Source organism: Apodemus sylvaticus, chromosome 21 (assembly GCF_947179515.1).
Source record: "Apodemus sylvaticus chromosome 21, mApoSyl1.1, whole genome shotgun sequence".
In the NCBI taxonomy this organism is placed as follows: Eukaryota; Metazoa; Chordata; class Mammalia; order Rodentia; family Muridae; genus Apodemus; species Apodemus sylvaticus.
Genome location: NC_067492.1, coordinates 37,251,548 through 37,278,437, shown reverse-complemented (window position 1 = coordinate 37,278,437; position 26,890 = coordinate 37,251,548). Strand labels below are relative to the sequence as shown.

The 26,890-nt window shown below is 41.2% G+C and overlaps 1 protein-coding gene across 2 annotated transcripts; it reads right to left on the bottom strand.

Annotated features, from left to right (window-relative positions):
- Nucleotides 1–147: 147 nt before the first annotated feature.
- LOC127671625 (carboxylesterase 1C) lies at nt 148–24,809 on the bottom strand. Of its 2 annotated transcripts, none has more exons than XM_052166451.1 (13): nt 24,758–24,809; nt 24,247–24,451; nt 21,623–21,767; nt 18,848–18,981; nt 16,673–16,826; nt 14,107–14,211; nt 12,918–13,028; nt 8,806–8,946; nt 7,499–7,579; nt 6,532–6,679; nt 4,040–4,171; nt 713–785; nt 148–425 (listed from the first exon to the last, which is right to left on the bottom strand). In XM_052166451.1, exons 1-13 carry the CDS (start codon nt 24,807–24,809, stop codon nt 287–289), a joined length of 1,620 nt encoding a protein of 539 aa, XP_052022411.1. In that variant the 3' UTR covers nt 148–286. The 2 variants fall into 2 exon arrangements, with proteins under 2 accessions (XP_052022411.1, XP_052022412.1); XM_052166452.1 differs by having other exon boundaries at nt 12,924–13,028.
- Between the last annotated feature and the right edge of the window lie 2,081 nt (nt 24,810–26,890).

Below are 26,890 nucleotides of genomic sequence, written 5' to 3'. Positions count from 1 at the left end.
ATGTGTTTTTCTATGCCCGCATCTCTCTTCATCCTTCTACCCCCACACCCATGAGGATGGATTCATCTTCAGCCCAAGACACGACTCCCGATTTGATTTCTAAAAGGAAATTTATTTTCAAGTTGAGACACTGTACTCTTGTGCAGTTTTCTCTGTAAGATCCATCCTTGGTGAATAGCCATCCTTTGCGGAATTGCCCCATCTTTGGTCCTCTGGTCCCGAGGCTGGCAAAGCCTCCCATTCATTTGTGTTCTGTGTGCTCAGAATGTTCTGTCTGAGGTGGATTCTAATCCAGGAGCTCAGTCCAGAAAGCCACTTCCTCCCCTTTCAGTCTCTGGGCTTGCTGGGTGGTGGCACCAATCTGCAAATATCCTTCCTTCTGGTCATACTCTGGCCAGTGTGGCAGCCCCTCTCCATTAGGGTCCCTGGGAACAGAATCAAATAGAATTCCTCAAGACTGCTCTGTGGCCCTCCATTCCTCTCAGGTCTGAATGGATCCGTGGTTTATCTCAGTAGTGAGCTTGGCAACCTCCACAGAGAGCTTGCATCTTTTAGAACAGCCCATCCAATTCTAGAAAACTCTTGCTATAGAGCACTGATGTTACACTGAATGGTCAGGGCTTTTATCACTCAGACTTCAGAAGTCATCCTTCCTCAAAGATACGCCCAGCTACACCCTATCCCCCCTTTTCATCTTTGCCACAAGCCTCACCCATTTCTAGCAAAGTTGGCCCAGAATTTCATCACCATCTTGCTGAGGTTGGTCTCCTCTTCTGAGGCGCCCTCTGTGGGGAAGGGGAAATAATGTTTCACTATTAGAAGTATGAACCGGATGTAGCTTCATCTGGGAAGGTGTTAGAAAGGCAGAGTGAGATGCTCACTCCTTAGCCACTCAGTCAAATGCTCCAGCGTGAGAAGACCCTGGCTAATCACTGTGCACGTTCTGGGGTCGAAAGGAGAGACTGATCTGTGACCCAGCAGTGGGGATATGTGCATGCACCGTGAGTCTGCTGCTTTGTGGTCAGTGTTCCTCTTCATCTGCCTTCCCTTCCTTCCTCGGGGTCAAAATGTCACATTCCAGAGTGCCCTTTGTAGTGGAGATTTGAATCTGGATCTGTTCTGAGTCATTTACATACATTATTCACTATATTACCAATAGTCTGTAAAAGATAACAGAACTACAAAGGACTAAGCAGTATTCCAGCTAGGAAATGCCCATGAGGAGCTGTGAGGCAGGGGGATGAGCATATGCAAATGCTGAGGGTTAAGACACTATCTACGTCTGTGAAAGTATTTCTTTAAATACCACATTATTGGGCTGGAGAGAGGACTTAGTGGGTCAGGGCACTTGCCACACTTGAAACATGAGAATCTGAGTTGTACTACTGGGACTCACAATATAAGGTAAGGAACTATTCCCAAAAGTTTTTCTCTGATCTCCAGGGGTGTGCACACAGCCACACAAACATATATATATATGTATATATATATATGTATATATATATATACATATATATATATGTATATATATATATATACACACACACAAATACATATAAATATATACATGTAATCACACAGAAACACATCACACAATATACACATACATACACACATATACTCACACATGCACATACACACATACACACATGTACACACTCATACGCACAGAAACCCACATACATACATGTATGCACTCACAAAAATTTAAATTTAAATATTATGTTATTAAGAGTATCATAGATCTCCTGTGAAGATGCCAGCAAACCTCCATAGGAAATGGAAATAGAATAGACAGTTAAGGAAAGATGAGGGTAAGGAGGTGGGTGGGAATAGGAGGACCAAGTGAAGAGAAGGAGGTAAGAGGAGGGTGAGGAAGGGAATGTGGGGAGACAGTTAATTTAGGTCCATTTGAGGCTTAGCATGGAAACCTAATGTAGTAGAAGCTCCCTGAAATATATGCACATATGAAGTCAATATAAATAAAATTGATGACAAGTAAGGGCAGAGAAAAAAACCTCAGCTGGGCATCTCTTGTCACTAAAAGAAGCTTCCAGTAGTGGAACTGTGTTACATCTAATTGAAATGCTGGCCAAGGAGGTTTCATGGGAAACCCCAAATAACCCAGGCTCTTGTCAAGACTATAGGTTGCTCTCCACAGGTTAATGAGAGGCCCCATTGCTTAAGACAATACCTATATAACTCAGCGACCATAAGGATGTTAAGGTAGTGCCTACAGAGAGCTTTCACCCCTACACTCTAATGTCTGGTATAGGAAGGTATTCTGACACGCCCAAAAGGGCAATACAAACACCGAGCCAGTTACAAACTCTTTGATCCACAACTGTGCCCTGTATGCCAGACGGTACAAAGTTGTGGGAGCAAGCAATAAATATCTGATTTGACTTAAGGTCCTCTCCATAAGATGATGGAACCCAGACCTGGCCCTGCTTGAATGATGAAGACCCTGAGACTAGATAGTCCAGGGGCCTAGGCAAAGGTAAATACTCCTGTTATAAAAAATAAAAATTAATAAATACATAAAATTTAAAATATAGCAATAAATAGACCCCTAATGACATTCTGCTATACTCTAGATCAGTTCCTTGCACAGTCAGCATCAAAGAAGCTTCCTCCTGCAGAAGATTGGAACAAATACAGAGCCAGACATTAGGCAGAGAATGCTCTAAAATAATCAGCCCTAAATGGGATGTCTCCATCAAATCCCTCTCCTTAGGATTCAGGGAACACTGTTGAGGAGGAGGTGGAAAGAATATAAGAACCAGAGGGTGTGGAGAACACTAAGGAGACAATGCCCTCTAATCAACAGGCTGTGGACACACTTGAACTCACAGACTGAGGCATGCACAGAGCTATCACGGATGTCCACCAGATGGCGCCCTAAAGCTGAAAACAGTGAACACATGCCCCATCCCTAACCCAGATGATGTATTTAATAACCACTTGCAAATGAAAATTTAATTTCCTCCAAGGGAGTCTCACTAAGGAAACAAACTACTCTTAAGGGAAGGCTGTGTGCCCAGCAGTAGATGGCCAATAGGAAGCAAACTCAATGACATCTCTGGAGGTTCCTTGTCTTCTAATTCTATCTTCCGGCTCTTCCTTTATTTAAAAAAATACCTTATCTTTAATTTAATTTATATGTATCTTCTCTTTTCTTTTTTCTTTTTCTTTTGTTTTTTAAATTTGTTTTTTTTTTCGAGATAGGGTTTCTCTGTATAGCCCTAGCTGTCCTGGAACTCACTCTGTAGACCAAGTTGGCCTCGAACTCAGAAATCCGCCTGCCTCTGCCTCCCAGAGTGCTGGGATTACAGGCGCGCGCCACCACCACCCGGCTATATCTTCTCTGTTCTCTTTCACCCTACAGGTCTTTCACATATACATTATGGCTTTCAACTCAGTGTGTTAATGGGAGTTTTGAGTGTAGAAATGAGTGGGTCTCTGGTTCCTGTGCCTTCTCCCGGACTCTTTTCCTTCTGCTTGTTTTGTCCTTTTTCAATGTGTTAGTTTTTAATTATATTTATTTTATTATTATTCCTTAGAAGCCTGTTTGTTTTCTAACGAGAGATAGAAACGGGATAGAGTCACTCGGGAGAAAAGGCGAGGAGGAACTTGGAGGATTGCGGGTGGAGAAACTGAAATCAGGATATAGTATGGGAGGAAACATCTATGTTCAATAAAAGGGAAAATATACATTGTACATAAGGAAAATGTCATGGGAATTTAAATTGTGGTAATCTAGACCAAAATCAGTGCCTTGTGGGTGACCCATCACCTCTCTTATTGATGCCCCAGGTCACGATTCTGAGAATGACTGCGGTTGGGGACACAGGCGCTACCTTTATGTGTGCTAGAACAGGAGAAAGGCTAAACACTGTATAATGAAGCTCAGATCTGCTACAGAAAGCCAGGAAACTGGTGTTAGGAGAAAAGGTGAAACTTGCCAAAGGCCCCCAAGCCAAAAGTAGATAACCCAGTCCTCCTGACTCCCAGAGCACACCTGGCCAAGAGTCTATACCTTTTAGAAATGGAGACCCAAATACAGAGAAGATTTCATCGCCGTGATCTCCTTGAAGTGTCTGGGGTCTCTTGTCAGACACAAAGCTTGGGCGATACTGAAACTCGTACATGTAGATGGGCACTCCGCCATCTGAGGAGACATGGATTTGTGTACAGTTCATGTTAGCAGACACACACACCCGGGTGACAATGAAGTCTCCATTCCTGAAGAAGAGAGCTGGTTACTAGTGTAGGACAGAAGCAGCTGTTGGAAAACCTGGTGACCTCCTTGGGTTGCACCGCTGGGTGAGGTAGACCTGGGATCTGAGCCAGGTGTTTATGGAATGCAGAATGAGAGGTTGCCATGCAGGCAGTGAGCTCTTGGATGTGTTCAGCCATGATACATAGCACCCTGTCATTCTGAGAAGATCTGTACCTGCTCATACTCCTCCTGGTTTCCTGAGTCCCCAGTACTAACATGTCTTTCAGATATGAGGTTGAAATATCAAATCCCCTACAGAAAAGCTTATGGAGTTTCATTGTCTCTGCTGCTGCCTTATGAGCATTTACTAGGTACCTTTAAATTGAAAGATGAATGTACTAATGAATAACATAGAGGTCAGTGTTGTAAACTTGTGAAGCCATATTTGGGACACCATCTGACTGTAATCTTTATTTGTAGAGGTTTTTTTCATCTTAGCACATGGGTTCTATACAAAAATACTGCTAACAATGAATGTTGAAATACTCATTCAAAATGATATAAATTGTGACACAAAAAAAATATATAAAAAAGTTGGGCTGTAGAGATGGCTCAGTGATTAAGGGAACTGAATGCTCTTCCAGAGGACCTGAGTTCAGTTCTCAGCACCCACATAGCAATTTACAATAAACTCTTAACTCAAGTTCCAGGCACCAGACACAGCTTATGCTACACAGACACACATATGGAAATATACCCATACACATAAAATACAAAAGTATTTTTAAATGAAAAAACTAGATAAAATTGTACAGTTGTCATATAAAATCAAATTATGTTGTTATCAACATAAAATAGGTTTTTTGAATATAGGTCTTCATGATAGCCACAATGCGATCTTTTTAGCATAGCATACAATAAACAAAGTATGCAAATCATGTAAGACATTCAAATGGGCAAGTAATTTGAATGGTCAATGTTCTGGAAGTGAACAAGAGAATGAGCTAAGAAGAATATTTACAAAACTGGCAGAAAGAACTGATGTCGCAGGTGTTAGTAAGTCCTTGCCTATCATAAATTCCCTTCAGTGTAAATTCTCCAATAAAGGGGCATGGAGTACATGAGTAGGTATTTTAAAGATCAGAGTTTATAGTCTTAAAATAAACTTTCCCAACTTTTTAAGACATATATAGATTGCACTTGAAGGAAAATTAGATCTTATGCTCAAAGAGGAACCAAACGAGAAAAGAAATGGGCATGGCTGCCTCTAAACCTGAATTTAAGTAAAAAGTATAAAAATTAAAAAAAAACCCACCATCTACTGATGAGAGGTCAGTTCACCAATGGAATATAACAATGGTAAATACAAATATAACACAAAGTACATAGCATATAAAACAAATATTAAAGTACGCGAGGGGGAGAGATTATAATATCAAAGCAGTAGAAGACTGACTTAGCTTACTTACAACAATGATTGGGTCATATAGACAGAAAATGTATAAGAAAACACTGAACTTGAACAAAGGTTTTATACCCAGGGGACCTGATGGAATGACAAAGAAGGTCTGTAGTTTAACTCTGACATGATGGACATTATTAAAGTACTCACAGACTCACAGACCATTGGCTGGAGTAGATCACACATAGGCACAAGAGAATCTTGCCTACTTTAAGAAGAGCTATGTGTAGCCTCACCTCTGTCTGTGCAGGCTTAAGGCAGTGACAGACATCCCTGTGGGAGATCCAAACCTGGTTCTCACCTTCTCTAACTAGTGCACACCAAGACAGATAAAGGCATGCCACGTCCATTGAAGATCTCTACACTTCCTCTCCTCATACTTCTTTCCTACTCTTTCTGGACTTTCTCATCAGGAAGAGGTTCTCTTGAACCCTAATCCTATTCCTGATCCTTGGTTTTCATTCTTTTTATTGATTAGTTTTTGCAAGAAAGTATTTCATGTAACCCATTCTGGAATTGAACTCCCGTGGAGCCAAAGAAGATCTGGTCTTCTTTCTCCATCTTCTATGTTCTAGAATTGCAAACATGTACCACTAAATCTGACTTATAAGGTTACTCAGGATCGAATGCAGGGTATTTTACATTCCAGTCAGGCACTCTATCAACTGAGCTACATCCCTAACCTCACGTTCTTTATATGTATATCTATATATATAAACACACACACACACACACACACACACACACACACACACATACACACCTGTGTTGAGAAGGGGGAAAATGAGACACAGGTTATTGACTCCATTTCTTCCCATCGAACACGTAAGACTCACATAAGACTCACCTCTGAGGGAACGGGATATGAGTACAGATGGGATACCAAAAAATATATCTCCAAACATGTCCAGGAGACGGTCTCTCTTTTTGTCAGGGTCATCTGTTCCTCTTAAGTACTTCTCAATGACTGCTGGAATCACACTCTCAGAGATGTTCTAAAATAGATTAGAAAATGACCACTCCTGCCTAGCTGCAGGCAGTTAAGATGAGTTCACGGCTCATGGACCACCTGGGCTTGTACCAAACCAGGCTGCTCTACTAGGAAAGAGTTTCTAAATCCACTTGGTATATGTCATGAAGTTTGGAGGTCAGCTATCTGAAAATTATTTTCTCTTATTGGCTGTTGTGGGAAAGAACCCTTTTCCTGGTACCATCTGACAGCTTGAAAACTGTCATCTAGTAAATACTATCTTCAGTTGTATTTCCCCCTGTTTTATAGGGAAAAGATACTTTTTGTACCCTAACAAATACAATAGTCTACAACTAGGGAATTGAATAAAAAAAGGCTTGACTCATGAGATTTGCTAGTCAGTAAATATTTTGCTTTAGATGCACAGAGTCCAGAATATCTGTTCAGTGATCTAATAACAGAAGCTCATGCATCAAAACAGCATAGATCCTATAATTTGTAATTGTCATAGTGCCCACCTATCTGATATGCCTCATATCTATTTAATCTTAGGCCTCCAATGAATAAACTTGATGGTCTTTTTGGTCATGGAATCAATCTTTTCTAGGTATAAACTTTCCAAATAAATCTTTCCCCTGGCAACTTGTCCAGACCCAAGGGGATTTTTTATTGGTGAACAAGGAATATAAGTTTGTTACACTGGGATGCAAAGAAGATGGAGTAGAAAAGTGGGAGAGGTTCCCCAGTCACCACCACTGTTTGCAGCCATTGAATTTGTCTGTGATTAAATCAAGTCACTGACCTTTGTTTCCCAACTAATTCCCATGACTCTCTAGACTCTTACAAGTTCAGGGTGGAACCTCTTCAAGAAGAAACTGGCCATTTTCTCATCCATTTTGCCTTCAGAGAGTAGATCTCCCATCATCTGTTAAACACATGGTAAAACATTGGTGAATCCCAGTAGATTAAGAAAAATCAAACAGACCAACCAAGAAAACCAAATGAAATGAAAGTGCTTGGGGGATGGTGCTAAGAGATATGGGAGTTTATGATTCTGAAAAAAATCAGCAAGCAAAAGAAATGAACTTATGAATAAATCTAAGTCATACACACAGAGAAGACAGACAAGTGACTATTTATTACACTAGAAGGAACAATGTCCCTCGAGGGTCATGTAGAAGCCAAAGGCCCAGGGACAGAGGACACAGGCCACATACCCTCAGAATCAGCTGATAGGGGAAAGAAGACCAAAAATCATGTTTGTGTCTATGTTTCTGTGATGCCCCATGAAGTCCTTCTGAAGACCGCTGGGAATGTGCTGACCCTGTCCACATTTGCACTCAGAGATCTGCTGTGGTTTCAATGTATCTTTTAGCACTGGAAGCCACACCACAGGATGATACTAGAACCCTAAAATGCCTGCTTGAGAGGGCTCACATTGCTAAGTTTGGTGGTGGGCTGTCAGGGCCCTGAGACCTCCTGAGTAGTTACTTTAGAAAGTTTGCAATTATTAATCCCTTTTCTGAACCAGATATACATTTGCACTCCAAAGGGCTTCATCCAGGATTTTCAAAACAAATTTACATGGAAAGTTTTAATCCTCTTTGAATGGTAGTCATCTGTGTGCATAACCCTTGTTCAGAGCAGAGAGGATGATGGTTTAGCCTCTGTGGAGTGTATCTAAGAGTTCTAAACCCTGGTACCCATCAGCCTCCAGGGAGACAGGGAGAGCACACTTCTGCAGAACTCTGGGAATGTGCTGACCCTGTCCACGTTTGCACTCAGTGTTCTGTTCTGGTTTCATCATGACTTTTAACATGGAAGTCAAACCCCAGGCTGATCCCAGGGCCCTAAAATGCTTGCTTGAGAAAGCTCAGCATTGCCAATAGAAAGCTTGGTGGTGGACAGCCAGGGTCCCGAGCCCCTCTTGTGTAGTTACTTTCAAAAGTTTCCAAGTACTAATCCCTTCTCTAGCCCAGATATAAATTAGAACTCCAAAGGGCTTCATCAAGGACTCTTAAAACAAATTTACATGGAAAGTTTTAAGTCTGTTTGAATGGTAGTCATCTGGGTGCATAACCCTTGATCAGAGCAGAGAAGATGATGGTTGAGCCCCTGTGGAGTGTATCTAAGAGGCCTGTACATTCTCACCGTTGGAATGATCCAGCCAAACTCTTGCTTGTTAATGCCAACTATGTAGGGGACAGTGTTGAAACTCTTCTTGGCCAGAATCTCTACTGGTGCCTTTGGAAGCACCACTCCATCAATCACGGTGGACAGGGAGACATTGTACTGGGCAAAAGAGAAATACAGCACTTATGAATATCAATCACACCTTTCTTTTGATCCACATCCCCTCTTTTCCTGGTCTGAGAACTTGCCAAGCAGAAAGACTCCTGTGGCTATGGCCAAAGAATCCCAGTGTCCCAAAGACAATGGCTGAGCCCAGGAGACTTCAAGGTCAAAACTGTGAGGTGTGGGCCAGCAGTGTCAATGCAATGGTGGAAGGGAACTGGGGAGAGGAGGATTCTCTCTTATTAATAAGGGCTGATTACCTCTGTTTACCTTGCTTTGGGATATGTAGTTGGCTTTCAGAAGTACTGAGCTTTTCACTCAAGGAACCTAAACTGAAATCTTTTTTTTTTCTATTTAGAGAAATAAAATACCATAGCAAGCACCAGATTCTGTCCAATAGGCTATTCATAGAAAATACCACCTGGGTGCAGCTACTGCCACCTTGAAGAAACTGGTTAGTGAAGAAAGAATGTTCTAAATCTGGTGAGAGGAGTTGCTTTCTGAAGGAAGATGACACACTGGACACACAAAGTTGGTCTTTCTGATATCTGGTGTGGTATCTTTGCAAGAACACCGTAGACAACTGAAGAAAGAGTGGGCCTTTCTAAGCAGAGAGAAATGAATCTAGTGAGTGAGGATCCTGTGCACAGGGCTCATCCCAGGAAAGTCACAGTGGCCTGGCCTTTGGGGACTTCTCTGGTAGAGTGTTAGAGAGGGGGCCACAGAGTGTAATTATTTTTACATGTAATATATGACACATTTTTCTTTACACATGACTAAAATTCCATTGTGTATGCACGATGTCTTTTCATTACCCATTCAGATACATGTCTCTTGATAGACATGTGATTCCATTTCTTTGTTATTTGCACTGTATTTTTATTTGCACTATTATTTGCATTGTATATGCACGATGCCTTTTCATTACCCATTCAGATACATGTCTCTTGATAGACATGTGATTCCATTTCTTTGTTATTATGAATAGTATGGTAACACATACAGAAGTGGGCAGACAGAAAACAATAAAAACTAATTGTTTGAAAGGTTTTCATAACAAAACCTAATTCTTTGATATGTGTCCCTAGTGAGGGTCACAGGGAGTCAGATATGAAATTGTCAGGATTGCATTGGTTTGTGGGCGTGCCTGTGCAGGAATGTTTTCTTTGCCCACTGTGGGCAGCACCATTCCCTGCAAATCCTATCCTAAGGAGTATAAGAAAACTACCCAAGCCTGTGTCTTCCCATAGATTCTGCCCTACTTATTTCCTTAGTTGAACAGGCCTGTTTGAGATCCTGTCTTGTGTCTTTCCTCAATGAGGAAGCATAGCCTAGAAGTATAATACAAATAAACCCTCTACTCCAGCAAACTGCTTTAAATCTGAGGGATTTAATCAGAGCAACAGAAAAGAAAACAGAGCAGAAATATATGTGGCACCTTCCTGGCACTCAGGGTCGTTAGAGTGGGTACTATCTCAATGCAAGGAAGGGACATAATCCTGTAATCCAAGTCAGCCTTTTTTTCTAATCATACATATTATTTGAAGTAAATATCAGTTGAAATATTTTTAGTATTCAAGTGGGATTTAGATGTAGTAGAGCTGAATTGCCTCATTCAAAAACTGGTTCATTGGTTTAGTTCAGGGTGTTTTGTTCCAAGTTCTTTTTTTTAATGCTTTTTTTTTGAAAAAGCATGTTCTTTTATTGAAAAAGGAAGTAAAAACATTTTATGATAAAATTGAAGACTGATTTTATCACAAAATGTTTTTAATTCCACGTTCGATTAATTTAGAAAGAATTTTCTATGTCTACCATTTTATCTGTATGTCTGTATGTATACTTTTCCATGAAATAGTTCATTTTAATGTGTTTTTCTATATATTTCTTGAATTTTATCAGAAATATTTTCCATGTAAATCTTCAATTTTACCTGAAAATGTTTATAATTCCACTTTCAATCAACTTGGAATTATTGTTATGCCTGCCATTTTATCTGTATAATTTTCCATGATAATCTTCAATTTTAACATATTTTTCTATATATTTCTTCAATTTTATCAGAAATATTTTCCATGTAAATCTTCAACTTTATCAGAAAATGTTTATAATTCCACTTTCAATCAACTTAGAAATACCTTTATGCCTACCATTATTTTATTTATATAAAAATTTCCATGATAATCTTCAGTTTTAACATGTTTCTCTACATTTTTCTACAATTTTATTAGAAATATTTTCCACGCAAATCTTTAATTCTATCATAAAATGTTTCTACTTCCTTTTTCAATTAATTTAGCAATGTTTTTTATGTCTACCACTTTACTCTTTAATTTTTCATGAAAGTTGTCAATTTTCATGTGGTTTTTTTCATGTATCTCTTCTATTTTACCAGAAATGTTTTCCATGTCAAGCCAGGCTTTTAAGAAGGGAAATGGCATGGTCTGTCTCATATTCTCAAGGAGCAAAGAGAGTGAGAGGGGAAAGCAGAGGCAGAAGATTTCCAGAAGGTGCACAGGAGTAAAGGTCTGCATGGATGGGCACCTGGGAGTCAAGGGAAGACACTGGAGTGGGCAGCCCGGAGACTCACAGAAGGGCTGCTACTGTTCAGGAATCCTGAGAGCTGCATGTGGAGGCCACACGCTGTGCCTTTTTGAATCAGGGAAGCCAAAGACATCTTTCCTTCTGTTTATCTCATGCCCCACAACCACTCCAATAAGCCCAGTCAGAAATTGCTTCAGAAGTTCTGCACTCCAGCCTTATGCCACCCTCCATCCCCCACTTCTCAGTCACTGGTATGATACAGAATGCCTGCAGTGCAAAGACCTGCCCGCTGCAGTGCAAAGACCCGGCCCTGCAGTGTAAAGTCTTCCCATCAATCTCCTTGTACCATCCCAGGCCCTTGTTTGATTAGGCCATTTCTACACTGGACTTAGTGTTAAGGGTTATATACCTGCAATATTGACGTTTGAGAGGCTGAAGTAGGCAGATCACAAATTTCTAGACTACAGAGTAGGACCCGATCTCAAAACAACAAATAAACACAAGACATTAAAGAGAAAAAAGATCAGTGTTCAGAGCTCACTGATCTTGTCTCATGTTGACTCTTAGTCCAACCTTCTTGGCTGAAGCAGCCCCTCCCACCTTGGTGATCTCCTAAAACCTGCTCCTGCCCCATTACCCTTGAATTTGAAGGGAAAAAAGCAAAGGGAGAAATGTAACTAAAATATCAAAAATTAAAAAAAAAGCAATTGGTGAGTTGTATGTATATACTGACAAACAGACAAAACCTTTTCACACAGTTAAACAAAGAATGGTCCATAGTTTGCATGGCTAAAAGAATGGACGATATGTGTTTATCAGATCATTCATGAATGAGGGACATACTGAAAATGCAATAAAAATTATGGACATATTTCTACCGAGTGGTTGAAAGATACGAAAGAATGGGATGGTTTGTAGCATGAGTGAGTGAATCAGGGGATGATGGATGAATGGACACGGAAATAGATAGCTATCCTAGGACCATAAATGAGGCCATGTCTCATAAATTCTAGAGACGTTGGCTACTACTATTATAAATTAATTTTTATATCAACCAATAGATAATGTGACACTTTTCTCAAAAACTCCTAATTGATTATGCATGAAATTCAGGATAGTAGTTTTTGGTTTCAGGACCATGGAATGTCTTATTCACTAAAATGTGACAAGAATGTTCAAAAGGCAAGTTTTGATAGATTTGAAAGCTTTCCATGCAATTCTGCATCACGGGATACGGCATTGTACTAAATTTTGACATTTAAGTTCTTTCATAATAGGAAATGAAATTCCCAGTTGTAGTCAGGAGGTTGTCACTCTTCACAAGAAGATCTAAGAAATTGTCCCATTAGAGTCTATCCAGGGCAAGAACAGCAAAAGAAATGAAGTTTGGGGCACACAGAACAGTGGCAACTAGAAGGGATACGCACTTGTACCAGTTTCACTGTGATCTCCAAGAGCTCAGCCTCTGTCTTCTGGCGCAAGCACTGTACCATGGCAGCTGATGAGGTGTTATCACATCCAGAAAGAGTAACAATTATCTGAAAAAGATCACAGGCAACATCAGAGGTCAAGAGTAATGACTATATTCTGTCAATGTAGACAGTAGATTCTAGACCAGTCTCTTCCTCCTATTCTTACTCCTCCTCCTCCTTCTGTTTTCTCTCCTCCTCTATCCCAACCTCGCCCCTCACTCTCTTTTTACTTTAATTCATTTTTATTTATGATGAGGATAATGATTAGGAAGTTTTTGTGTTAGGATTTTACTAAATACTCTGGCTAGCCCGGGACTTACAATGTAGACAAGGCTGGCCTCAATCTTTCATTATTTCATCTTTCTGTCTTTGCTTCCCCAGGTATTTGAATTATAGTTGTGTGTCACCAGGTTTTGCTCTCATATCTTATTTCATAAGGTGATAGAGGGTTTGTAAAGTGTCTAAATAGACACTTCTCAATGTATGGCTTTTGACTCTTTTGGGTCAATTTGTAAAAATGAAAATGCATCATGCTCATCAGAAATTTACATTTCAATTCACAATGTTAGCAAGATTGCAGTTATGAAGTGGCAACAAAAATAATCGTATGGGTGATGGTCAACACTACATGAGGAACTGCTTTCAAGGGTCTCAGCATTAGAAAAGTTGGGAACCACTGTTCTAAATCAGAAGATGTAAATACTATATCCCACAGAATATTGCCTCTATTGCTAATTGGAGTAGTGATGTGAGGGGCCATGTCATATACATGCATGCACACATACACACACACATCATACACACTCGGCACAATGTCCTCTAATTTGAATGTCTCTAAAGAGGACATTTGACATGAAGGATGAGGTACCTATGCCACTCCATAATTACTTCAGGTGAGCTACAAAAAAATATACTTTCTCATATTTCAGTTCCTGTGCAGAATCACATGGTGTTTGAATAACATGCTTCACATGAAGGAACATCAGAACTTGCAGAACGTGTCTTCGCCGTGAGCCAAAAGCAGTCCTTCTGCCCAGCTAATTTTACTTTAAGAATTGATTGAGTTTCTTAGCTGCCAGAGAAGCCAGGGAAGACCCCAGGGAAGCTCAGAAAGTGATGCAGGAATGGCCAGGTGGGCACCTACTTCATTCACAGCCTGGACATTCTTCTTGCCCAGGATTGTAGTAAAGATCACACCACTCTCAGAAATGGCTCTGTGGAAGAGGTTCTTGCCCAGAGGAGATAAGACCTGCCAGGGGAGAGAAGATTTTATATTCCTAAGATAGGTTTTGTGGTTAACATTAAATTGAAATAAAATCTGGAGTCACCTAGGAGATCATCCTGTTAGCACAGCTATGGGGGAGTTTCTGTTTCAGATTAATTGAGGTTGGAAGATGTCTAATGGCAGCAGCATTCTGGTGACCTGTGACTAGTAAGTAGCCTGTCCAATGTCTGGGCCTGACATACTGGGCCATCTGTCCATGCTAAAGGCAACTATGGAGAAAAACAAGCTACAGTTAAATCCCTCATGTTTGATCAAAGCTAAGGGGGATTGCCCCAATCTGGGGTTTCCCAGTCTGCATCTCATACACCTTTGTCATGGTGCAAGTTTCAGGAGATGAATCCTGTTGCACTCGGAAAGATACCACACTTGTTTGATTTTCTGACCCATGTTAAAAGACATGTTTTTAAAGACCAGAGACCGTCAGAGAACTGTACAGTAGCATTTGCTTCTGTTCTGAATCCTCTCTATGGGTCCATGTGACCAATCACCTCAGCTCTCACTGCTATGACTCCCCTGCTGTGGTAAACTGTGTCCTTAAACTATGAGTCAAAATAACCTCCTCCTTAAGTTGCTTTAATGGCTATTTCTCCACAGTAAGGAAAAGTCACAGACACTATAGCTAATGGTTCACTTGCTGTTTAGGGCTTCCCCTGTCTCCTGGCTGTGCATTTATTAGGTGACCCTGGTGCACGTTGGATAAGACTGCTTCTCATCCACCCTAGCCTAGTTTCTAGACAGCTTATTATTCTGATGTTTCCCAAGAACATCTCAGCAAAATGTGGCATGGATTCAGAGTCAGCAGCAGAGTGGAAACACACTACAAGTACCTATCAGGGAAAATCCAAACTATTAGAAAGACAATAGCAATAAAAGGATTGGTAATACCTACCCACACAAATCATTTGTCTCTCCACTGTTCAGAATTTATCCTAACACCAAAGATCACAGAAACCTGTGAACATTTGTCAGAAAGTGCATATATTTTTCAAATAGTAAAAATTGGATTTAGTCCAAGATATTAATATATGATCAGGTAATTAGGATTTATTTTTACAATGCAATATCACTCAGTTATAGAAAGGTAGTAATACAGAAGAGGGTTTACTAGTAAAGAAAATATTTATATGTTACTATGTGCCAATATGTGTTTTTTCTTTTTTTGGACAAAGGAACTAAAAAGCCAACATATGTAGAGAAAAAGAAAAAGGAAAGAGGGTCTGGATGGAGGATACATGCCACACGATGAATAGGAAGAAAGATATTGTATTTCATATAATTCTGTATATGTACATTGTATATGAAACTTTAGAAAAGACTGAAAAAATAAATGTAACAACAGCCAAATGACAATCCCTGGGTATGTTTTATGTAAAACTTTATTATTCACTGGGTGACTAATAGATTTTTTTCCTTATTTAAGAATTTTCCTGTTTCCAGGTGGTTTTTATCTGTGGATGTGGCTGCTAACTCGGGTCTTCTGGAAAAAAGGCAAAGAGTCTGTTATTGAATCATCTCTTCAGCCTTTCCATACCTCTTCTTACATTCTTCCAAATATTGACCATGTTCTCTCCTTACTAAATCTTATGTCAATATTGCATGAAATAGTTAATTATTTATTTTAGTGTTGTGTGAAAATGCTCACACTTTAAAATATTGCAACTCAAATATAATAACTGAATGATAATTTTTTCCTCTGATAATTTAAGTAGGAAATTGTGTGTTGGTTCCATAGCTGAAAGTCTGCTCAACTTTGAGGAAGATAAGGTTTGTTTTTACAGCAACCAAAATATCTGTACCTCCCCTCACTGTTTTTAAGGCTCAATTCCATACACAGGCAAGAGACTTTATGTCCCCAGTCTATGTCTGTGACCCACCTCTTTTGCCCTATCCTTCCCCACTGGATCTTCCATCTCTCTTCCCTTCCTCACATCCCAATGATAACCCATGCTGCCTTCTTAACATGAGGGGAAGCCCCAGTGTGATCTTGGGTCTTGAATTTCCTTAATGTAATGATGCAGCTTCAACCCAAACAAGGACACTTGGTCCAACTTATTGCTCCTCTTCTCCAATTTGTAGTAGGTATACATCACTGAATCCCAGGACTTGTAGAGTGAGACATTATATTTAAATGATTAGAAGAAGAACTAGATCAACCAAGTGAGAAAGAAGCTGGAGATGTTCATGGCTCCAAGACTAAAAAGAAAAATGGTAAGCTTATAAGCAAAAGAGAGCTAATTATACACCTGAAGCTGTCCATCATCTGATGCTGTGCAGCAAACAGTGCCAACCTGAATGCAGGTGTTGAATGCAAAGATTTTATACTGGACTGGCTGCTTTCTAACAGGTTCTCTCCCATGTACCTCACCTCTAGACCCCAGCAGCCATATCAATCTCCACTAAGCAGACTTGTGCCAAGAATACTTACAAGAACAGAGACACTGGCACCTCCTGCTGACTCTCCAAAGATGGTCACTGAATCCGGGTTCCCTCCAAAGTTTGCAATGTTATCCTGGACCCAGCGTAGGGCAGCCAGCTGGTCCAAGAGAGCCCAGTTTCCTCGGCTGTGTTCATCACCTGTGCTGCAAAGTGACAGGATGGAATGCAGACAGAGATGTCATAGCAGGGCTCTCAAGAGCCAGATGGCCTGGAGAGTTGCAGTGATCTTTTCAGAATCAGGTTGGATAGCACATTACTGACAGGGCTGGGGTGGGGCTTTACCTGCCTGTACCCCAGACAGTGTTGTTTTACATGGAGCTCTTTGTTCATATTCTAGCAACCATGTACTGCACTGAGGAGCCACAGCACATGCAAATTTGCCCAAATAGATAGAGAAGAAGACAGACAAAATCTCTGACTGTGCTCAGCTCACAGTGGAGAACAGAATAAAGTAGAGTAGAAGAGAGTATGTCAGTTAGCAGAAAAATACAAAGTGGTCAATGTGGGACCATGGGGTGGTGTTTCAACTGGGACAATCCTATTTGAAGCAGCATCATTGAGAAAGAGAAATAATTGAGCCCGTGCGTTTCATCAAAAATTGCAAAGGGGATTTTAGTTAGAAGCATCAGGTCCCAGGGCCATGGGAATAGATGCGTGACTGTAAGACAGATGAGTGCAGATACAACAGAGACATCACAGGATATTCCATATCATTGGAAGTGGGGACCATTGGGCAGAGACATGATAGTACCCAGTCATCATCTCACAGATCACTCTGGCCACTGGCAGGGGGAAGTATGGTATTCTAAGTGCAGATTTATAACAATAGGTGATTGTAGAAACTATAGATGTCAGAGGCATAGGACTTTGATTGTGGTAATAGCAAAAGGTAATAGCAGTTGCATGGTCTCTACTGTGGAAGTCACTACTGAGCATTGAAAGCACATAAAGAGATGAGGTCAGATGTAAGGCGACTGTGCCATTGGGAGCATCACTTTCAGAAGGATCACTGCAGTGGTCATAGGAGCTTGTTCAGTTCTCCAGAAGTGTTTTGTTATAAAAGTAGCAAGACGAAGGTCAGTGCTCGGGGGCGCAGGGCCTAACTGGACCCTGTGTCGCCTTGGTTCCACTGCTGATGGCCCTTCAGCTGGACCAGCCACTGATTTCATCTTACACCAGTCAGAATGGCTAAGATTAAAAATTCAGGAGACAGTAAGTGTTGGAGAGGGCGTAGAGAAAGAGGAACACTCCTCCACTGCTGGTGGGGTTGCAAATTGGTACAACCACTCTGGAAATCAGTCTGGCGGTTCCTCCGAAAACTGGGCACCTCACTTCCAGAAGATCCTGCTATACCACTCCTGGGCATATACCCAGAAGACTCTCCACCATGTAATAAGGATACATGCTCTACTATGTTCATAGCAGCCCTATTTATAATTGCCAGATGCTGGAAAGAACCCAGGTGTCCCTCAACAGAAGAGTGGATGCAAAAAATGTGGTATATCTACACAATGGAGTACTATTCAGCCATTAGAAACAATGAATTCATGAAATTCTTAGGCAAATGGATGGAGCTAGAGAACATCATACTAAGTGAGGTAACCCAGACTCAAAAGGTGAATCATGGTATGCACTCACTAATAAGTGGATATTAACCTAGAAAACTGAAATACCCAAAACATAATCCACACATCAAATGAGGTACAAGAAGAAAGGAGGAGTGGCCCCTGGTTCTGGAAAGACTCAGTGAAACAGTATAACGGGGAAATGGGAAGGGGTGGGTGGGAGGACAGGGGAAGAGAAGGGGGCTTACGGGACTTTCGGGGAGTGGGGGGGCTAGAAAAGGGGAAATCATTTGAAATTTAAATAAATTATATCGAATAATAATAAAAAAAAGTAGCAAGACTTCCTCCCTTAATTCACTTTTCCCTGTTATGTCATCTCTTCTGCATGTAAAAATCTCATTTCTGTTCTTTTATTTTACCTCCCAGACAAGAGTTCTCCCCATAAGACTTCTACTCAAATATTGGACTTTGGAGTCTTCCAACCCTTTCAATACATCTCTGGTCTAATATCTAGCCAGTCTTGGGTGTTTGTTTAATTAATTGGACTAAGTGAACCAAAGAACTAATTAATACACAGAGAGGAAAACCTAGTATCTTACCTAAATAATCCCCAGATACCCAGACGGTATTGAATGGTCACCACCACCACGTTTTCATGGGCAGAGAGAGCCAGTCCATCATAGGTTGATGCTCCACCTATCACCAATCCACCTCCATGGATCCACACCATCACCTGGACAACAATAAAGTCACACAGACAGTACATTGAAGACCTGGGGCCACCACTGAGTTCATCTGAATTGGTTGTCTCTATCTAGGCTGTGACTGGAGATCATTGATCAAAGCACACCAGTTCCCAGGAAGGTTGCAAAAGGCTGACTCTTCTTCTTTTCAACTCTCCAAGATGAGGTCCAGGATGCTGTGCCACTCAGTAACCCCACCCTTTCTTCTCATCTCTCACATCCTTTTAAGACCCAGAATTGAGATTACCATGGAACCCATAAAGGCCAAGGGTGCTTTCATCACCCTGCAATCACATCACTTCACAAGAACTTCAGGCAACTGAACATGAACAAGAGACAGACTTTGTACTTCAGATTGGTCTCATCTCATTTAACGCCTCAGAGATTAATTAAACTTCTCTAAGGTAAAGGATTGTCTGGAGAGATACCTGCTTCCCTGATGGCATTCATTCCTAGTTTACCTCGCCTCAAGCCTGAGTGTTCCCACTATGCTACCCCAGCTCATATCCACTTCATTCAAGATGCCTTTGTTCATTTGGCTAGCATTATCTCAGAATCTACAGTGTGCAGGCTCTCTGATGAAACTTGAGGAGAAGAAGGGACATAATAAATCATAATCCATGTTCTTTGATTTAAATAGAAATGAGGGTGTGTAAAATAATATTGTGATAATACAATTAATTTGAGAGAAGATCTTGGGGATACAATGAAACAAGAATTGGACTATGCATTATAAATAATAACCTCCCCTATGGTAAGGAATACTATTTTCCTGTGTCACAGATAAGAAATGGAGGAGAAGCTTCCTGCTGAGAACTACAGTCAGTAAGAGAATAATTCAGGGCTTGATCCTGATGCTGACTCCCATCAGCCAGATGTTGAAGTGACCAACACCTCCAGCCCATGACCAGAGTGCAGTGAGATGGTTCTTGAGTCATGAGCCAGACCATTCTGCAGGTCTGACTAGTGCCTGACTGTTGGCTCTCAGGCAGAACTGTGATTTAGCCTGATAAGAAACTGAGTTTTTATATGACAATTCTCTTGTGTGGAAACAGGATGAGAGGTTAAGAAAAGGCTCTGCTCTCTCATCTTTTAAAAGGCAGATCCAGGTTTAATATTCAGAACGTGTGGCTCTAGTACATGTGTTTGAAGCTAGAGGGTCTCCTGTTACTGTGATTCTAAGATCCCATTTTCTCCCTCTAGATCTCTGTAGCCTCCATGAGAGATGAATTGTGGATATATAAGCATGAAGACTGAGTATGAGGGTGATTAGGTACTTGAGTCTCTGGATCAGGTAGGGAGAGTAAAGCTTTCAAGGCTTTTGTTGCCTGGCCAAGAAAGAAAGTTCTACCATCTTCCTAGTTCAACAATTGCTTCCTGATAAAGGGTCTCATGGACTCCAATGTTGAGTGGAGCTGATAACAATTATGGAGAAACAGAAAAAGATGCAAGTTCTTCTTCTGCAAGAAGCCATCTCAGACACAGAGCAGCCTAGGCATTTATTGCTATTCACAGTTTACAAATGAGAGGCTGAATGCACAGAGAGGATTGACAGCTGCCCCAAGGACACATATCCAGGAAGATCCATGGTAGACAGCACTTATACTTCAAAGTTCCTTCTGGGTCCCTTTCCCATGAGAAGGCCAGATAAGGCTACCTCTTGGGATGCTCACTTTTTATATGACTTAAAGAGTATGTGTTGCTAAGGTGGTTATTTTTTTTTTCTGTTTATCTCCCCAGGACTTCTGAACACAGGTAACACCAAATCTTAACATACATTTCCACAACTCTGTCTCCCATTCCTGGGTTTCACACATAGGACTTCTGGGAAATTTGTTGGCTGCTGACATGTTACAAACCCAGGATTACCTTCTCTAGAAAACTCTCTCCCAAACTTGTCATCTGTACCTGGCAGCCTGCCACTTCTCCTGCACTGTGCTTCTATGTGAAATGCTGAATCATTTGGTCATCAGACTGTGCCAAAGGCATCCAGACATGGAAATGAGCCACAGTGAAATTCTGGGGTGCTGCCTACAGGCAGGGAACTTGCTTTTGAGATTGTCTCAGCATCTTCTCTCCTCCCCCCTCCCCCTTCATGGGAGAGTGAAATTGTTCATCTGGCAATGAGGCTGTCATGGGTGACCTGAGAATAAAGCCATCTCCCCACCCCACAGGCCCTGTCTACAAGTACCCCTATGAAAACCAGGAGGCCTGAGGCTCCTCTTCCTCATGCTCTTTTACGTTTCCCCATCAGAACCTCAGTTTCTCTCTCTGTATCATGTCAGGGTTGTTCAATTTTCTGCTGAGATTCCTCCCAGTTGTGACTTTATTGGAAATCATGACTTAACTGCTATGGGGATAGGATCCTCATTAGTAGGATTAGGATTAGTCTTCCATCCCATGAAGACTTGGGAAATTACATGTGAGCTGCATAGTGCTTTCTACAAAAGTCTGACATCACCAGAACAAAACCTCAAGTGAAAACTGGAAGGAAGCTGTGGTCCCTGAATCACTCCTGATCTATGTGCTCCTGAGCCCTGATGTCTTTATCATCTAACCCCACAGAACATGCTCAAACTTAGCATGGTTCCAACTTAGTATTGGTTCTGGGCCGGTGGTTCCAGCACTTACAGGCAGTTGGCTGCTTTTTGTCAAGTCGGCAGGACTGTAAATATTCAGGTAGAGACAATCTTCCGAAAACTCAAGGGGTATGCTCTCCTTTCTGGTGTTGAACATATCTGAGAGTTGTTGTCCTGCAACTGCATTTTGGGAGCACCTGGAAGAGGAGAGAACATCTGCGATTCCACCAGACTGAGCGTGTCATCTGGGCCTGATCATGCGCTGAGAAATTTGAATCTATAAATGTGGTGCCTATTACTTTACTGGAGTCATTCTCATGGGAGAGTCGTGGGAACCATGGAAATCTCTGGGGTCTCTAAGACCTATGGAGGGAGAATCAATTGGTACCTCTTCTCTTCCTGGAGATTTTTGGGATGTCTGGACCAAGGAGAAAGATGATTGTATGGTGACTTGCCCTATGAGATGTCACTTCCTGCAGTGCCTGAACAGGGCTTTGTCCTTCAGGGCTTTGAATGGTGGTCTGTAGTTGACTATCCTCTATGAGGTAAACAAGCTATATAGTTCTCAGAGGAGAAGAGACCAGGCTCACTAATGTCTAGAAAATATGCAGTATACAATCCAAGGTTCTATTTATTATTATTATGGTCTCAGTTTGTTTATCCAGTGCACACAGGAAAAATTCACCAATAAGCCAGGGCATGGGTAAAAGTCCAGGCATGGTAATTTTTATATTTCCATGGGAGAACTGTGTAGGGTTTGGTTGTTTATGGAGACAAATGTACCCAAAGTTCATATTTTTGACTCAGCAATGTTACCTTTGAAAATATATCCCAAATTGTTTATGGTTGTATGTAAACAGTCCATCAGAATTTTATTTATAGTCAGGAATACCAAACTACTTTAATCAACCTGAATAGAAGATTGGGTAAAGAAATAATAATTTAGGACTCAACTAAGCACAGTTAATAAATACTAAGATTATATGTATATACACATATATATGCATATAATCTTATATATTATATATTATTATATTAATTATATACAATTAATATATATTATAATATAAAATATATATTTCATACAACATATATGTATACTAGGTATATATATATGTATATATATATATATGTATGTATATGTATATATATATATATATATATGGTATGATAGGATTCTGCTGCATATGAATGTGCTAGGCTGCTTTCCACATTCTATATTTATGATCTCTGTTTGAAGGAGGATTTACATAGAAAAGGGCCTTGAAACCATGATTTCAACTGTTAATAGCAGTTCTCTCTGAGCTGTTCTATTGCACGTGATTTTAACTCTCACTTCTGAGTGTTTGAGTGTTTTTTAACGTTTTGTGACAGTAGTGTCTTACTTTGTAAGCATAATGTAAACGTAGCACATAGCACATATTATTTGTAGGGGAAAGGCATGGAATGGCAAGAAGACAGCCTAGCACAGACTCCTGGGAGCTACCAGAGGAACCTTGGGGAAGACACAAACGCTGTCTGATCTGAAATTTGTAGGTGTGCAAGGTTCTTGGAGGTGGCTGTGAGGCCATCTCGGATTCTTAGGCTTGTTCACTCAATTGCCAAGGATGATGTGACACACCTTTGATAATTGCTTGTAGGTAGGTGGTCAGGTAGATCTCAGTGTGAGAACTTGTTGTCATCTTTACTATTCTCTTCCCCCGAAAGTCCATACCTACCACACTTCTAAGTAATGCTAAAGTTCAAATCAGAATAATATAGCATCTCAATTCTCATTCCCCTTATCTGATCAATCACTATTTTCTAAATCATTGTGGATTGTCTAGGATATTATATACTTGATGTACTAATCCAGAGACTTCTTATTTTCTCTTTCCATCCAATAGGATAAAAGATTCATCAAGTACAGTTATGTTTCCCTTAACAGTTTCTGAACTGTTCACCACAGGTGCTCAGTAACTTTGTGCTAAATAAAGGGTTTGGAAAACTACAAAAGTACTTAGTAACTAGACCATCTTTAAGAACCCATAATGTTCTCAGGGATACCAGTAGTTGCTGTTAATATAACTAATCAGAGGATTGTCTTTTCTCCATCTTGCATCACTGTGAGATAGGTATACCTATCTCACATACAACCTTTTGGTCTGAAGCTATGCATTGTAATGCTTAGTACTGGATCTGATTGCCTAGGGGAAGAGGAGATCCTCAGGTACACCAAGTGATGCTTTGTAACCATGTTCCCCAAGTTATCCTTGATTGGTCAATAGAGATGCCTACAACCTATAGCTAGGAAGAAGAGAGATAGGCAGAGTTTTAGTTCCTGGCCTTGGGGTCTGAGGCAGGACCACAAGAGGGGTGAGGAAAGATGAAGAGAGAATAAGACACCATTGGGGAGGTGAATCGTGAAAACGTGGCCACGAGGGTTGGCCAATTGGTGTAAGAGTGGCCCAGGTAGAACATGGCAAATTCTATCTCAGGGTTATTGATAGGGAAGGAGACAAGTAGCTTAGAAATGAAATATCTGCCCAGATCTACTGCTTTGAAGTCTTACTATAAAGGTTGCATATCTTTTATCTAGGAACTACATGATCCAAGGCATAGAAGAAACCCTCAACTAACATTACATATTTACCTCAACATGTACCTACAGAAATAGTCCCCACCCTAGCGACTTACATAGGAGGGTAGGAGGTGGCATTCTTCACAACGCTCCAGGGCTCCACAGGCTCGGGTGGAGCAAACCTCAGGGATCCAAGAGGGGGCTTGGCAAAGGGGACTCCCAGGAAGACAGCCACAGGCTTTTCGAATCCTTCTAAGCTGACATACTTCCCCAGGACTTTGCCTTGCTTTGTGTCCACCACGGGTGGTGAGGATGAGTGTCCTGATGGTCAAGAAATCATGAGGACACATCAGAGGGGAAAGATCAAACCTGGATTCCTGGTTGATTTAGTCACTGTTAGGCTTGTGACATTGAGAGTCACTTGAATCTTCTAAGGTCTCATTTCCTTCTGACATTAAGGACAGGGCCAACTAAAAAGTAATTTGTTTGGGGATATAGAAGTAGCCAGCCTAAGGCCGTACGAAGGTAATTGCACTGCTTTGTGCCTGCCCTGCATACGTTACACCGCTGCAAAGAGGACAGATTTCTAAATGTGCAGCCCAGTGTTTGTTATCCAGAAGTACTTACCCCAAATGGGGCAAGCAGCAAAAGAAGCCCAGAGCAGAGCACGGAGCCACATGATGGAAGGACAGGAGCTCTTGGAGACAGGGAGGTGCCTGCTGCTCAAATAGAAAGCCTTGTTCCTGCCTCTTTGCTGTGGACCAGCCTTTAGACCAATTAGCTTAATTACATAAAGCTCTCCCTCCAAAGAGCTCCCCAGGTGTTTGTTAGGACCTCCAAGCCACACCCACTAAGAGTTCACCCTTCCTTATCTTTAAAGACACTACCCACTCTCTGTTACCAAATGGCCATGAACTCATCCAACCTCTTATGCAAACACTTCTAGTTGAAAGGCTCAGTGCAGCTTGAACTTCCCAAGGTAGGCACCGGCAAGCAGAGGCACTGAGTCAGGAATCAGCTGTGAGTTAGGATTCCCACCACAAGCTGGACAGTTAAGAGCACTTCTCATCCCAAGGGTTGCTTGGCTGGGAACTTTGCACACTTCCCAGCTTCCATAGACTGCTATTTCCCTAGAAGACAGGCTCTCAAGATTGGAAGTTTTCTAATCTCACTCTTTAGCCAACATTCTTTTCTGATGCCAGGTGGCCTAACTCGCCAATGTCCACCTTCTCTGTTAATGACCTCACTGCTCCCGGATCAGGGGTGTTTAGACAGAATGAATGTTTGTATTAATTGCTTGTGGATGCTGTGATGAAACACAAAGGGCAAAGGCAAAGGAAGGAAGAGAGGAGTCCACGATGGCAGAGCAGAAGCATGATGACACGTGGCAAGCAGGAATGGATAGCCCAGAGCTCATACTACTTAAATGTACGATCACAGCAGAGAGGGAACTAGAACTGATGAGTGGTTTTAATCTCTCAAAGCCTACCTCCACTGATACACTTCCTCTAACAAGGCTACATCTAAATATCTCCCAAAAGCCCCACCAACTGGGGAATCAAGTGTTCAAATGCCTGAGACTATGGGAATCGTTCTCATTCAAACACTACACTGTTCATATGTCAAATCAACTCTAGGAACCACACTCCTTTGTCTAATCATCCACACATGCATCTATCTATGATTTCTTTCTTTCTTTGTGAGTTGGCATTAAGGCCACCGAATGTACCTAAGTGGTGCATGATAAAATAGAACATGTTCTCTTTGATTTCAGGTTTAACTATGTGGTGTTATTTCTGTTTCTCAACCCCAGCAGCCCAGGAACCTTGGAAATAAGCATGTGTCTCTTTTACAGTGCTTCTCTCTGCAGGACATTTGGAAACTTTGTTGTGAAGGGTGGTGTGATTATAAAGCTTTGCTTTGACCCTGTTTAAGAAATCAAGTAAGCACTTTCTTTTGGGGGACTGGAAAGGGCAGATTTCATGGGAGAGTAGTGATTTCTGGAGTGAGAACAGGAGAGGTAAGTAAAATAAGATTTTTTAAAACTTAAATTGCTTGGAAACGGAGAGATTGGCCCAGTGGTTAAGAGCTAGGGCCCTTGCTGCTATTGTATAGGGCCTAAGTTCCATTCCCAGCATCCATGTTGGGCAACACACAATTACTGTCCCTTTAGCTCCAGGAAATCTGGTACCCTCTTCCAGCCTCTAGCGGCTCCTGCACGCACACACTATCAGGCACATATGAACACACACACACACACACACACACACACACACAGAACAAGAGAAAGTAAGAGACGTATACTTGCATGTATGCATAAAAATCTTTAAAAGAAATCCAATCGTTTACAAGAAGAAAATTGTACACCATTTTATATTTTGTAATGACAGCAATGGAGAGGCGACTATAGAGAGGACATTTGCATACTGATGGGTCTGAGTGACTTGGCACTTCAGGAAAGTTGATGGAACAAAACAGTGACCACGATCCTCCATTTCTTTCTCCCCATGACACATCAAGCAGTTTTCACCCCAAACTACTCTCATGAGAGTTAAGGAAATCTAGGGAGCCCAGGCAGTTTAATTTTAGTATGTGAAAAAATACTCTGAAGAAGGCAGGTAGGAGATATGCAAACAAGACCAAGAATTCAGAATTTAGAGGGATCTTCCACCCAGGAATGGAAGGAGATCGAAATCCAGCCCTTAAACTTCAAACAATGTGTTTCTTCAACTCAGAAAATGCAAATATCTAGGAAGAGGA